This window comes from Pleurodeles waltl, chromosome 7 (assembly GCF_031143425.1).
Source record: "Pleurodeles waltl isolate 20211129_DDA chromosome 7, aPleWal1.hap1.20221129, whole genome shotgun sequence".
Lineage (NCBI taxonomy): Eukaryota > Metazoa > Chordata > Amphibia > Caudata > Salamandridae > Pleurodeles > Pleurodeles waltl.
In genome coordinates this window covers 4,707,781-4,721,427 of record NC_090446.1, presented here as the reverse complement: position 1 = coordinate 4,721,427, position 13,647 = coordinate 4,707,781, and the positions used below count along the sequence as shown (strand labels likewise).

General features: G+C 47.0%; 1 protein-coding gene and 1 long non-coding RNA gene across 2 annotated transcripts in view; both read right to left on the bottom strand.

Annotated features, from left to right (window-relative positions):
• LOC138303505 (uncharacterized) overlaps positions 1–13,647 on the bottom strand; it is a 1,082,407-nt gene that overhangs the window by 27,686 nt on the left and 1,041,074 nt on the right. The gene's annotated exons all lie outside the window — the stretch shown is intronic.
• The window catches only part of LOC138303492 (zinc finger protein 2-like), a 68,003-nt gene that overhangs the window by 11,178 nt on the left and 43,178 nt on the right, over positions 1–13,647 (bottom strand). Inside the window, exons 7-8 of the mRNA XM_069242670.1 lie at positions 8,696–8,791; positions 4,703–4,810 (exon numbers count right to left, since the gene is read on the bottom strand). Of these exons, the coding sequence (XP_069098771.1) occupies positions 4,703–4,810; positions 8,696–8,791 (204 nt within the window). The remainder of the gene's footprint in view (positions 1–4,702; positions 4,811–8,695; positions 8,792–13,647) is intronic.

Here is a 13,647-nt window from a genome sequence, read left to right as displayed (position 1 = left end):
GGAAGATCAAGTTGTTAGAGGATGCCAAAAGAAAAACTGCACTCTCCACTCCTAGTGGGCACTATCACTTTGCAGTGATGCCCTTTGGAGTAAAGAATGCACCCTACCACATTCCAGAGGTGTAGGAGGCTGGACTGGCTTGTAGTGAGTACCAAGGGGTACTTGCACCTTGCCCCAGGCCCAGTTATCCCTTATTAGTGTATAGGGTGTGTCTAGCAGCTTAGGCTGATAGATAATGGTAGCTTAGCAGAGCAGCTTAGGCTGAACTAGGAGACGTGTGAAGCTACTACAGTACCACTTAGTGTCATATGCACAATATCATAAGAAAACACAATACACAGTTATACTAAAAATAAAGGTACTTTATTTTTATGACAATATGCCAAAGTATCTTAGAGTGTACCCTCAGTGAGAGGATAGGAAATATACACAAGATATATATACACAATAGCAAAAATATGCAGTATAGTCTTAGAAAACAGTGCAAACAATGTATAGTTACAATAGGATGCAATGGGGAAACATATGGATAGGGGCAACACAAACCATATACTCCAAAAGTGGAATGCGAACCACGAATGGACCCCAAACCTATGTGACCTTGTAGAGGGTCGCTGGGACTATTAGAAAATAGTGAGAGTTAGAAAAATAACCCTCCCCAAGACCCTGAAAAGTGAGTGCAAAGTGCACTAAAGTTCCCCTAAGGATAAAGAAGTCGAGTAAGAGGAATAATGCAGGAAAGACACAAACCAACAATGCAACAACGCTGGATTTCCAATCTGGGGTACTTGTGGAACAAGGGGACCAAGTCCAAAAGTCACAAGCAAGTCGGAGATGGGCAGATGCCCAGGAAATGCCAGCTGCGGGTGCAAAGAAGCTTCTACTGGACAGAAGAAGCTGCGGTTTCTGCAGGAACGCAAAGGGCTAGAGACTTCCCCTTTGGAGGACGGATCCCTCTCGCCTTGTAGAGTCGTGCAGAAGTGTTTTCCCGCCAAAAGAACGCCAACAAGCCTTGCTAGCTGCAAATCGTGCAGTTAGCGTTTTTGGATGCTGCTGTGGCCCAGGAGGGACCAGGAGGTCGCAAATTGGACCAGGAGGTAGAGGGGACGTCGGGCAAGACCAGGAGCCCTCTTAGCAGCAGGTAGCACCCGGAGAAGTGCCAGAAACAGGCACTACGAGGATGCGTGAAACGGTGCTCACCCGAAGTCGCACAAAGAAGTCCCACGTCGCCGGAGAGCAACTTAGGAGGTCGTGCAATGCAGGTTAGAGTGCCGTGGACCCAGGCTGAACTGTGCACAAAGGATTTCCGCCGGAAGTGCACGGAGGCCGGAGTAGCTGCAAAAGTCGCGGTTCCCAGCAATGCAGTCTAGCGAGGTGAGGCAAGGACTTACCTCCACCAAACTTGGACTGAAGAGTCACTGGACTGTGGGGGTCACTTGGACAGAGTGGCTGGATTCGAGGGACCTCGCTCGTCGTGCTGAGAGGAGACCCAAGGGACCGGTAATGCAGCTTTTTGGTGCCTGCGGTTGCAGGGGGAAGATTCCGTCGACCCACGGGAGATTTCTTCGGAGCTTCTAGTGCAGAGAGGAGGCAGACTACCCCCACAGCATGCACCACCAGGAAAACAGTCGAGAAGGCGGCAGGATCAGCGTTACAGAGTTGCAGTAGTCGTCTTTGCTACTTTGTTGCAGTGTTGCAGGCTTCCAGCGCGGTCAGCAGTCGATTCCTTGGCAGAAGGTGAAGAGAGAGATGCAGAGGAACTCTGATGAGCTCTTGCATTCGTTATCTAAAGTTTCCCCAGAGACAGAGACCCTAAATAGCCAGAAAAGAGGGTTTGGCTACTTAGGAGAGAGGATAGGCTAGCAACACCTGAAGGAGCCTATCAGAAGGAGTCTCTGACGTCACCTGGTGGCACTGGCCACTCAGAGCAGTCCAGTGTGCCAGCAGCACCTCTGTTTCCAAGATGGCAGAGGTCTGGAGCACACTGGAGGAGCTCTGGACACCTCCCAGGGGAGGTGCAGGTCAGGGGAGTGGTCACTCCCCTTTCCTTTGTCCAGTTTCGCACCAGAGCAGGGCTGAGGGGTCCCCTGAACCGGTGTAGACTGGCTTATGCAGAATTGGGCACATCAGTGCCCAAGAAAGCATTTCCAGAGGCTGGGGGAGGCTACTCCTCCCCTGCCTTCACACCATTTTCCAAAGGGAGAGGGTGTAACACCCTCTCTCAGAGGAAGTCCTTTGTTCTGCCATCCTGGGACAAGCCTGGCTTGACCCCAGGGGGGCAGAAACCTGTCTGAGGGGTTGGCAGCAGCAGCAGCTGCAGTGAAACCCCAGGAAAGGCAGTTTGGCAGTACCAGGGTCTGTGCTACAGATCACTGGGATCATGGAATTGTGCCAACAATGCCAGGATGGCATAGAGGGGGCAATTCCATGATCTTAGACATGTTACATGGCCATATTCGGAGTTACCATTGTGAAGCTACATATAGGTAGTGACCTATATGTAGTGCACGCGTGTAATGGTGTCCCCGCACTCACAAAGTCCGGGGAATTGGCCCTGAACAATGTGGGGGCACCTTGGCTCGTGCCAGGGTGCCCTCACACTAAGTAACTTTGCACCTAACCTTTACCAGGTAAAGGTTAGACATATAGGTGACTTATAAGTTACTTAAGTGCAGTGTAAAATGGCTGTGAAATAACGTGGACGTTATTTCACTCAGGCTGCAGTGGCAGGCCTGTGTAAGAATTGTCAGAGCTCCCTATGGGTGGCAAAAGAAATGCTGCAGCCCATAGGGATCTCCTGGAACCCCAATACCCTGGGTACCTCAGTACCATATACTAGGGAATTATAAGGGTGTTCCAGTAAGCCAATGTAAATTGGTAAAATTGGTCACTAGCCTGTTAGTGACAATTTGGAAAGAAATGAGAGAGCATAACCACTGAGGTTCTGATTAGCAGAGCCTCAGTGAGACAGTTAGGCACCACACAGGGAACACATACATATAGGCCACAAACTTATGAGCACTGGGGTCCTGACTAGCAGGGTCCCAGTGACACATAACAAACATACTGAAAACATAGGGTTTTCACTATGAGCACTGGGCCCTGGCTAGCAGGATACCAGTGAGACAGTGAAAACACCCTGACATACACTCACAAACATGCCAAAAGTGGGGGTAACAAGGCTAGAAAGAGGCTACTTTCTCACAAGAGGTTGGTGAACAAAGTTCTCCAAGGCCTAGAAAGCTTCAGTGCAGCTTATCTAGATGATATAGCTGTCTTTAGCTCAACTTAGGAGGATCACCTGGTCCAACTTGGGAATGTATTGCAGAGAGCAGTTCTCCTGGTCGCTGGGGGTCACTCTGGTACTCACCTTTTGGGGTTCCCAGTTCCTCCAGCTCCCTTCTACTAATTCCACTTCCTTGGGTGGGGGACTGCCTTTCACATTCCACTTTTTTAGTATATGGTTTGGCCCTCCCTTAGGGCCAGCACTATTTGCTATTGCTTCTACCAGTGCCTATTGCTTTCTATGCTCTTTACTGATTGTTAATGTGTATATAATAGTTTGTTTACGTACCTCCAGTTGGGGGATGGTCTATACAATAATCTAGTATTTGTGTTACTACCTTTATTGTTGTACCACTGTGTGGTTCCTTCATGCGTGATAATGCTGTGTGACTGTAGTGGTATTGCATAAGCTTTGCATGTCTCCTCGGTTAAGTCTTGGCTGCTCATCCACAACTACCTCTAGAGAGCCTGGCTTCCTAGACACTGACTAGACTTCACTAATGGGGAATACCTGGTATGGGGTGATACCACCACAGGTGTCCATCACACACCAGGCCAGCTTCCTACACCCCCAAATAGTCATACTTCGCTAGCAATGTGAAGTTAATCGTTTAGAGGTTAAACTAGGGACCAGCTCCAGTATTTACACAAGAAATGCAGTACACACTTCTGGAAGGGACGCACAAGGCAATTTTTGGACTTTGGTCACTTTATTTACTGGTTATGCCGACAGAGGTGAGTGATTGTTGGTTTGTGGTGTCTGGGTTCACGTGTTTACTGGGACTGCTTTAAGGTACTCAAAATGCAACTGGTCATTTCAACTATGATAAACCACTTGAACAGGGTGACATTTTAGAGCACTTCTGAATGCAATGAGGGAGTGATTGCCTCCTGTGTGCCCATGGGTGTGCTCGAGTGTGGGCAGCAGGAGGATGAACAAGCAGAATCTTGACTGGTGGTTGTTTCTGGCAGGGACACAGTGGTGTAAGAGGCACGCCTCAAGGATTAGTCTTGAAGACTCCTACGTGTTTTTTTGACTATCACCTGTAGTTTGTAAAGCCCCTTTTGTTTAGCAGATAGACCTTCTTCTCAATGCTGACGTAAAGACAAATGTCTGAGTCATGGGAAGCTGAAGAGCGTAATGAACCAATTACCATCCAAGAGCTTACTAATACCTGACTAATACGGTAGTATTACTCAAAGGCCATAAATTCACCTTTACTAACCTCCAGCATGGTCTGACTGTGGAAGAATAGCTACAACAATATGAGCGGATCTTGACATCCGATCTAAGGAGGCCTCTGTTAACCCAGAAATGTATTACTTTAGAAATAAACAGGACATTTCTGAAGCATGTACCAAATGGGTGTCTAGAAACTTACAGATGTGTCTAAGACACTTACGCTGGTTCACATACCTGCAGGATGGTAAAAGATGTCTCTTCGATACTCTTGGATGTCGATAGCATAGGTCTCCCCCTCCTCATTAATACCGAAGGATGGAGCTGGGACGGTAACTTTGAGTCCTGGTAAAAAGAACCACAATTCTAAGGATACTGAAAACCACTGCAATATAAACAATAAAACATTTATGCTCATAATCCCTATACCTCGCTTCCATACATTGTCTAACACATCATTTGCTATTAAAAGAACTTATGAGCAGAATTCTAGAAACATCTCCTTTAAACTAAATATAGACATATCTAAGCTTATGACATGCCAGTGAAAACAAAATGAGGTCAACTATGATGAGTTATTCAGAGCAACTGTACTGATTAATAACATGTTTATTACAGGGCAAGGTCAAATTCTTTGTTACAGCACTGTTTTACAGACTTGAAACAAGCATGCACAAAAATTATTTCCTGTGCCAGATTTATGTATCCTAGACCCTCCCAGCTACTGCACTACTGCTGCGCTTGGGCAACTAATACCGAGCAAAATCTTTGGCCATGCGGAGTTGGGGTGGCCATCCACAGAGGGTTGGGTCCAGTGCCTCAATCAAATCCTGTGTGTACTCGGAGGACATTCGGCTGTAGTACCTGAAGATAGCCTCGCTGGAGGATATCATACCCTCCTGGACTCCCTGATGGCCCTTGCAGCCTCTGCACGCAGTGACCGCTGGGAGATACTCAGATGTACCTGAAGACAGCCTCACTGGAGGATATCATACCCTCCTGGACTCCCTGATGGCCCTTGCAGCCTCTGCACGCAGTGACCGCTGGGAGATACTCAGATGTACCTGAAGATAGCCTCACTGGAGGATATAATTCCCTACTGGACACCCCGATGACCCCTGCAGCCTCTGCAAGCAGTGACCGTCAGAAGACACTCAACTCTACCTGAAGATATCCTCACTGGAGGATATCATCCCCTCCTGGACTCCCTGATGGCCCTTGCAGCCTCTGCACGCTGTGACCGCTGGGAGATACTCAGCTGTACCTGAAGATAGCCTCACTGGAGGATATCATTCCCTACTGGACACCCCGATGACCCCTGCAGCCTCTGCAAGCAGTGACCGTCAGAAGACACTCAACTCTACCTGAAGATATCCTCACTGGAGGATATCATCCCCTCCTGGACTCCCTGATGTCCCCTGCAGCCTCTGCAAGCTGTGACCGTTGGGAGATACTTGGCTGTACCTGAAGATAGCCTCACTGGAGGATATCATTCCCTCCTGGACTCCACAATGGCTCCTGAAGTCTCTGCATGCAGTGACCGTTGGAAGACACTCAACTCTACCTGAAGATAGCCTCATTGGAGGATATCATCCCCTCCTGCCTCTGCAAGCAGTGACCGTCAGAAGACACTCAACTCTACCTGATGATAGCCTCACTGGAGGATGTCATTCCCTCCTGGACTCCACAATGGCTCCTGAAGTCTCTGCATGCAGTGACCGTCGGAAGACACTCAACTCTACCTGAAGATAGCCTCATTGGAGGATATCATCCCCTCCTGGACTCCCCGATGTCCCCTGCAGCCTCTGCAAGCAGTGACCGTCAGAAGACACTCAACTCTACCTGAAGATAGCCTCACTGGAGGATATCATCCCCTACTGGACTCCCCGATGTCCTCTGCAGCCTCTGTAAGCAGTGACCGTCAGAAGACACTCGGCTCTAGCTGAAGATATCCTCTCTGGAGGATATCATCCCCGATGACTCCTGCAGCCTCTGCAAGCAGTGACTGTCAGAAGACACTCAACTCTTCCTGAAGATATCCTCACTGGAGGATATCATCCCCTCCTGGACTCCCCGATGTCCCCTGCAGCCTTTGCAAGCAGTGACCGCCAGAAGACACTCGGCTGTACCTGAAGATAGCCTCACTGGAGGATATCATCCCCTCCTGGACTCCCTGATGACCCCTGCAGCCTCTGCACACGGTGACCATCAGGAGACACTCTGCTGTACCTGAAGATATCCTCACTGGAGGATATCATCCCCTCCTGGACTCCCCAATGTCCCCTGCAGCCTCTGCAAGCAGTGACCGTTAGAAGACACTCAACTCTACCTGAAGATATCTTCACTGGAGGATATCATCTAACCAAATGATACACTGATAAAAACCCACTGCAGAATGGCATGAAACCTCTGCAAACTGAACTCCCTGAAACCCCAAATCCCTACTCATCTCCCCACCAAACAGCCCCTTCCCAATACGCGAATGGGTCAACCATATGGACACCCTAAAAAACCCATTATGATTCAATCAACGAAATCCCTCAAAATAACCCTTGGCAAGAACTTCAACATGCAGACACAGATCAGTTCATCTATACACAATACATTTTTCCATCACAACCGCCTAAAGAAGGTTTAAAACATTCATCCGGCCAACAAACGTCAAAATTGCAGTTCAATACCTAGTCGTAGCCAGACTAGACTACGGGAGTACAAGCTTAACAGGATTAACAAAATCACAACACGACACTCAAGGCAACCTTCAATATCGCAGCGAGAGCGGTAACAAGAAATATTTCAACCACATCCCACACAAATGTTTACAATGGCTCTCCTGTGAAGCCAGAATCCAGCTGAAGATAGGTTGCCTGGTTCACAAAGCCCTGCGTTATGGTGCATCCATGTACCTAGCACAAAAGCTCACGATCTAAGGAGGCAGCTACTCCCTTCGGAGCACCAGGTCTTCTTGCTGCAACCTCTTAGATTCAGAAAACAGAAGACATAAGTCTTCTCTGGATCTGCCCTGAGAATATGGAATTCTCTCCTGTCAGAGCTTCGGTCAAGCCCTCCCAAGCCTCCCAAAAACTGGATGACTATCTCTGATGGTGCAAGCAGGCACTGTAGAAGAAAGGAATAGTCAAAAAAATATAAGAAAAAGTTAAAATCCACCAACTGTTAATTAGTTTGGATGTGCTCCTGTACTGTGGATTTTTTGTTTGTTTTTGTTTTGGGCCAGTGGGTGGGGGAGGTCTCTCTGGGTCCCACAAGGGTCCTAGGAGGTCAGGGTATCCCTATCCTGCCCCCTCAAATGTTTTTTTAAACATGTTCAGGACAGGGGACTAAGTGCCGGAGTCCTGTAACTGTAACGGGTGCCAGCTAAATTTTTTCTCATGTTACTGGCAGCCAACAAGAGTGCTTGCTCCCTCAGAAGTCTGACTCCTGCAGGTGTGAATTGGCCGAAGGGAAAATAAAGGTTCCTGGGCCAATCAGAATGTCCTGTTTTTTAAATTGGTGCTCCCATTAGAGTCTCCGAAGACCAAACCGTCCAGATATACAATTATTTTGTTAACCTTCATTTCTTAAAAACTAATGAACAGATTTACAACAAATCAGAAAAAGCATAATCTGCAGATCAAACTCTAGCTTCCTGCCGAACGTGGTGTAATTCTGTTCAGCAGTTTTTGCTGTAACCCGGTCTAAACACAACTGAAAATCACCAGTTATAGTTAACTCAAGGAACTACATGTGTTCCCTTCACGCAGTGATGCCATTTCAGTTGTCATCAATGATGTCACAGAACATGTCACAAGAGTTGGAATATGTGAGGCCATAAGCACAACAGAACCCAGACACGGCAATGCTGGACCATTTTACGTTCCCCGCAGATACAACCGTTTCTTGCAGTGCTGCAGATAGGCCGCGGTATTCCAACCGTTCGTCGCAGCCCTTCCTTCTTGTCACAATCATGTTATGCACTAGATTTCTGTTTCCCAAACTTTATGGAAAACATTTGTAAAGAAACGACACCTGAAACTCCATTCTACAACATTTATTCAGAACTGAGCAAAAATGAATCAATACATTTTTCACATATTTATGAACTTGAAAGAAAAAAAAAAACAAGTTTATCTGCCTCAGTCACAGAATCAGTTGTAGATTCATGTGATGTGGGAAGCATCCCTGACTGTGCCTTCCGTGTACTTGGGCAATGTTGGTATACGTGTAGCTTACCAGAGCTGAAACACGCGTTGTTATACTCTCCTCTCATGCTCTCATAACTCCTCAGATCTCCATCTACTTCAAAATGGTGGAATGGAAGTTCTCCTGCTGCAGAAGAAAAATATCAATTTACTGCAAGTATATTTCGACTGAACTGAACTTTAAACTGGATGAGCTGTTTTAAGGCAAACCTACATAGTAGAAGTTTGTTGGGAAACATTTTGATGCACAGGTCATGTTTCCTAGAAATTAGCAAGTACCCAGACTTGACAAGTGCTGTACATGCTGGGAAAGAGACAAAGCAGCAAGTAAATCAGCACACTTTGACAGTAAAGATGGATCTACCTCAGTTCGTGGCCATATTGGACTGAAATGCTCGGAACGATCACCAGACCTTCAGGACTACAGACCTGGGAGGCAGCCACACTTGGCCATTTACAAGTGGACAAAAAACATCTAAAACTTCTGTTCGTTTTCTCGACTTCGCACTGGTAATAATGAAAAGAACATGCTTCTAAACTGGAAAAACGCTCCCTACATACAACATGGTACCAGATGCTGCAGCTAAGAGTGCGGCCCTTCTTAGGACAAAGGCAAGGGGCTCCACTGATGCGTTGTGTCCGTACTGACAGATGAACCCAAGAGGGACTCCTCATTCAGAACACCACCCCTTTCCTGTGACCCACCCTTTCTCCTCCAGACTTCTGGAGCACTATCCCTTGGAACTGGGGCTTTGGTTTTATAGCTTTTGGCGTGGGCTGCCACCCTGTGCCTGTCCTCATCGAACTCCCCTTCTGTCCGGGTTCTCCTAGATGGTTCATTCATTCCCACCCCTAAGGGCGGTAGATCCTGAGATCCCACCTTCTATCTCTACACCTCTTGATTTCTTTAATGTTTTGTTCTTTATTTTTATCTTCACCCGTTAAACATTTTGTATCACCACTACTGGACTGAACCCTCAATCATGTTTCCTGGTTCCCACTCAACGTAATTGGTGTTTGACGTCTAGCTTTGTAACTATTTTTGTAAAATGCAAATAAAAATGATTTTTTAAAAATGAAGGCTAATATCCCTGTCACCAGTGTTCCATACCCTATAATTAGAAATAATTTGTTTTAAAGCAGGTCAGTTTTAGCGGAAGAGGATCAAGGATTTGTGGTTTTTCAACTGAAATTGCTGGATGCAGATGTGCAACAGGAATCGGGTTAATCGCAACAAAGGAAGTTGGCTGCGGCTTCTCTGCAAGTTCCAGAATGATCTGGTAATCTATATGCTAAAACCTATCATTGTTGCTGCTGTGAGTGAGGATAATAAAAGAGGTCTGCATAAGATTAGCCTCCCTTTCTTTAATAAAATAATAATTTTATTTCCCCACTGCTGTGGAAAATCTATATTTATAATGCACAATATCCTTGTTCGGTTCTCATCAAAATTCTACGTAGACAAAGAACTTTCCATTCTACCACAGGCTTACTGCCCGCTACTATACTGTTTGTTAAAGGCCCTAAGCAGAGTTAGTTTTTCCACTGTCCAGGCTGAAGAATATTTTCATTTCCTCCACAGAAATTCTGCCAAGAATGAACTGAAAATTTGTGCAGAGCAAAAGGTGCAATACTTGCACACTGCTTGTAAACCCAGTTCGGGCCCAATTGAAATTACTGGTGTTGTTGGGCTGGTAGTGCCATGATTATTTACTGGATTAGATTTACTGCAGTCAAACTGCCAGGAGTTGCTACAGGTTCTTAAGCACAAGAACCCCCTTCCTCCGTTGGGCTCTTTAAGGGCAGTGGACCTTAGCACCTTTCTTCTGCTGCAGGAATTTTACACTGCCCTGGGTACTGCAGCCTGAATGAAGCAAGGTAAAAATTGTACAACCAGGCTGAAGTGGAAAGAGTGTGTGTAGGAAGTTGGCTCTGTATATACTATCTCAAAGTGAGAGAGTGTGCACAGAGTCCAGGAGTTTCCCCAAGAGGCTTGACAGAGGCAATAATAGACAATACTAATACTCTATTTTGTGGTAATGTGGTCGAACAGTAGGCTTATCAGAGGGTAGTCTCTGCTCTTCAATTGTAGGGATCAACGACCCTGATGAATGCCCCAGACCTTTTGGCTCTTAGTGTGGGCAGAAACATGTTGATCCCCAATTTTTAGACCCCTTGAGACATTATCCTCAACAGAGTCTTCACCCCTGTTTTCACTCTTACCTACGAACACCTACATTAAAACGTTCTTAAACCAAACAGGTGATTTGTAAGGTAATTTTATTATTCCCACCCTTGTCTGGATCCCTTGTATTATCCAGCTAGATTACATTTCAGCATTCCCTCTGCAGTTCTTTTAACAATGAGGTTGAGTCCGCCCAGGTAGTATCATCTTACCTGGGTGGGGCTAGGTGGTCATATGATGAAGCATGAGACTATAATGTGTGCGAGACCACCTAGTCCGTAAAGGGAACTCCCTCAAAGGCCGAGCCACCCATCACACTCATACACCTCTTGCTCACTTCGCGCTCAACCAGCGCTTTCTGAACAGGCTTTAAGAGTTCTGTTTCTTTCTCATATCACCCCACACACTTGGTGTGTTTACACCCTCCTTGCTCCCACTCCCTTCAGGAATATCCCTATTGGTCCCTGTCCTCACAAACAAGAGGGAGTATTCTGCAGGGAGGGGGTCACCACAGCTCTGAACACCTTAGGGGTGGTCCTGGCTGGGGTGGTCACTCCTACCTGTTTTCCCTAATTTTCCCCACTGGACTTGCTGCCAAAAGTGGGGCTTTGTCCCGGGGTGTGAGCATCTCCACTAGCTGGAGTGCCCTGGGGCACTGTGACCTGAGGTTGAGCCTTTGAGGCTCACCGCCAGGTGTTACAGTTCCTCCAGGGGGGGAGGTGTGAAACACATCCACCCTGGACAGGCTTTGTTTCTGACCACAGAGTGCACAAAGGCACTCACCCCATAAGGTCAGAAACTCATCTGAAAGTGGCAAGCTGGCACCGACCAGTCAGTCCTACACTAGCAGTTGGCTAACATACAGGGGACATCTCTAAGATGCCCTCTGTGTGCATGTTTCAATAAATCCCACACTGGCATCAATGCAGGTTTTTGTGCTGAAACGTTTGATAACAAACTTCTAAGTATTCAGTGAAGCCATTATGGTGCCATGGAGTTCATAATGACAGACTCTCAGACCATATACTTAATATGGCTACACTGCACTTACAGGGTCTAAGAATGGACTTAGACATGTAGGGGCACAGTACTCATGCAGCAATGCCCTCACCTGTGGTATAGTGCACCCTGCCTTAGGGCTGTAAGGCCTGCTAGAGGAGTGACTAACCTATGCCACAGGCAGTGGTTTGTGGGCATGGCACCCTGAGAGGGGTGCCATGTCGACTTTGCGTTTTTCTTCCCACCAGCACACACAAGCTGCAAAGCAGTGTGCATGGGCTGAGTGAGGGTCCCCCCAGAGTGGCATAATACATGCTGCAGCCTCTAGAAACCTTCCCTGGCCACAGGGCCCTTGCTACCATGGGTACCTTTTACAAGGGACATAACTGTGTGCCAGGGCTGTGCCAATTGTGTAAACAAAGCTACAGTTTTAGGGAAAGAACACTGGTGTAGGGCCTGGTTAGCAGGGTCCCAGCACACTTTCAATCAAAGTTGGCATGAACACTAGGCAAAAAGTGGGAGGATAACCATGCCAGCAGTAGCACTTTCGTACAGTGTGCAAACTGTCCCTTTTCCCATAGTCTCTGCCTTCATTGACCTCAAATCTAATAGGGAATGAAATGATGTAGGGGAGGAAGAACCGGATATTTTCGAGGGACTCTCTTAGACAAGTCATGCAAGCTCTCAGAATATCCCTCATTTTCCACCTTACACTCTGACCCAAATTCTTCATTGCTCCTTGGTTCCTTGTCATCACATCTGTGGAGAACATCTTTAAAAAGGCCACTGTTGTCCTGTGCAAGATTCTCCTCTTCACTGATTCCCACATCACTATGCCTGGGGACATAGTGATGTGGGAATCAGAAATAGTGACTCAGAAATCCTGATGTAGTTACCGTCCTTCCAGACAGGTGTTCAGGGGCCAGCAGGAATCTAAACATCAAAGCAGCTTTGGCTGAAGCTTGCGGCAACATTCACTTCGAAGCAAGGCCTGACCAACTGAGGTCACACAAACCATGGCTCAAGTTACAAGGTCCACACTGCTGACCCCTCATGCCAGCAGTGAGAAAAACTTGACCTAATATTCCAGAAACGTGTTTATTTCTGCCAGAGTGCACAACGGGAAAGGTGTTCAAAGGCAAAAGCACTGCAGATGATCAATGTCATATAAAGACAATACTCAGCGTTATATCAGAACTACTGAGCAGATGATGCAATTACGTGATATGACCACCTAGCTAGTAATGGGCACCACAATGTTTATGTCAGGAGACAGGACTTCCATCAGGAAGTATTTATTTTTGGAGAGGTAACTGTGCATTTCTTGCAGTCAGTAAAAGTAAATGATGGTGTGTTGGGTGTCACCTTCGAGGACACCAGCAGTCAGACAGGTGGAGGGTCTCAGGCAACAGACTAGGATGACAGGTGGTGGAAAAGGGAAACTGAGGGTGGAGTAAGAAGTCTTGGATCCTAGAGTACAGACAGATGGGTGTTGTCTTTCCCAGGATAGGTCAAGATGGTCTTTTGGAAGTAAGTTCTAAGCTCTCCCTAAACACAATGCTCATCCTAAGTTGTTCTCTGAAAGTGAATAGATAGGGTGTGGACCAAGAGATATTGCAACTAGCCTCAACCATCACCATTGTGCTCTCTGAAGTCTGCAACATAAGCTGGCTGTGTGCACAGTCAGAAGTCCTCGGGTCTTCATACCCCCCCACCTGCTACACACCGGCACTGTGAGCAAACCGACAGTATGTAGCTGCTCTTTTCTTTCCTGCAGCACTGCTGACTCTGATTTCTGA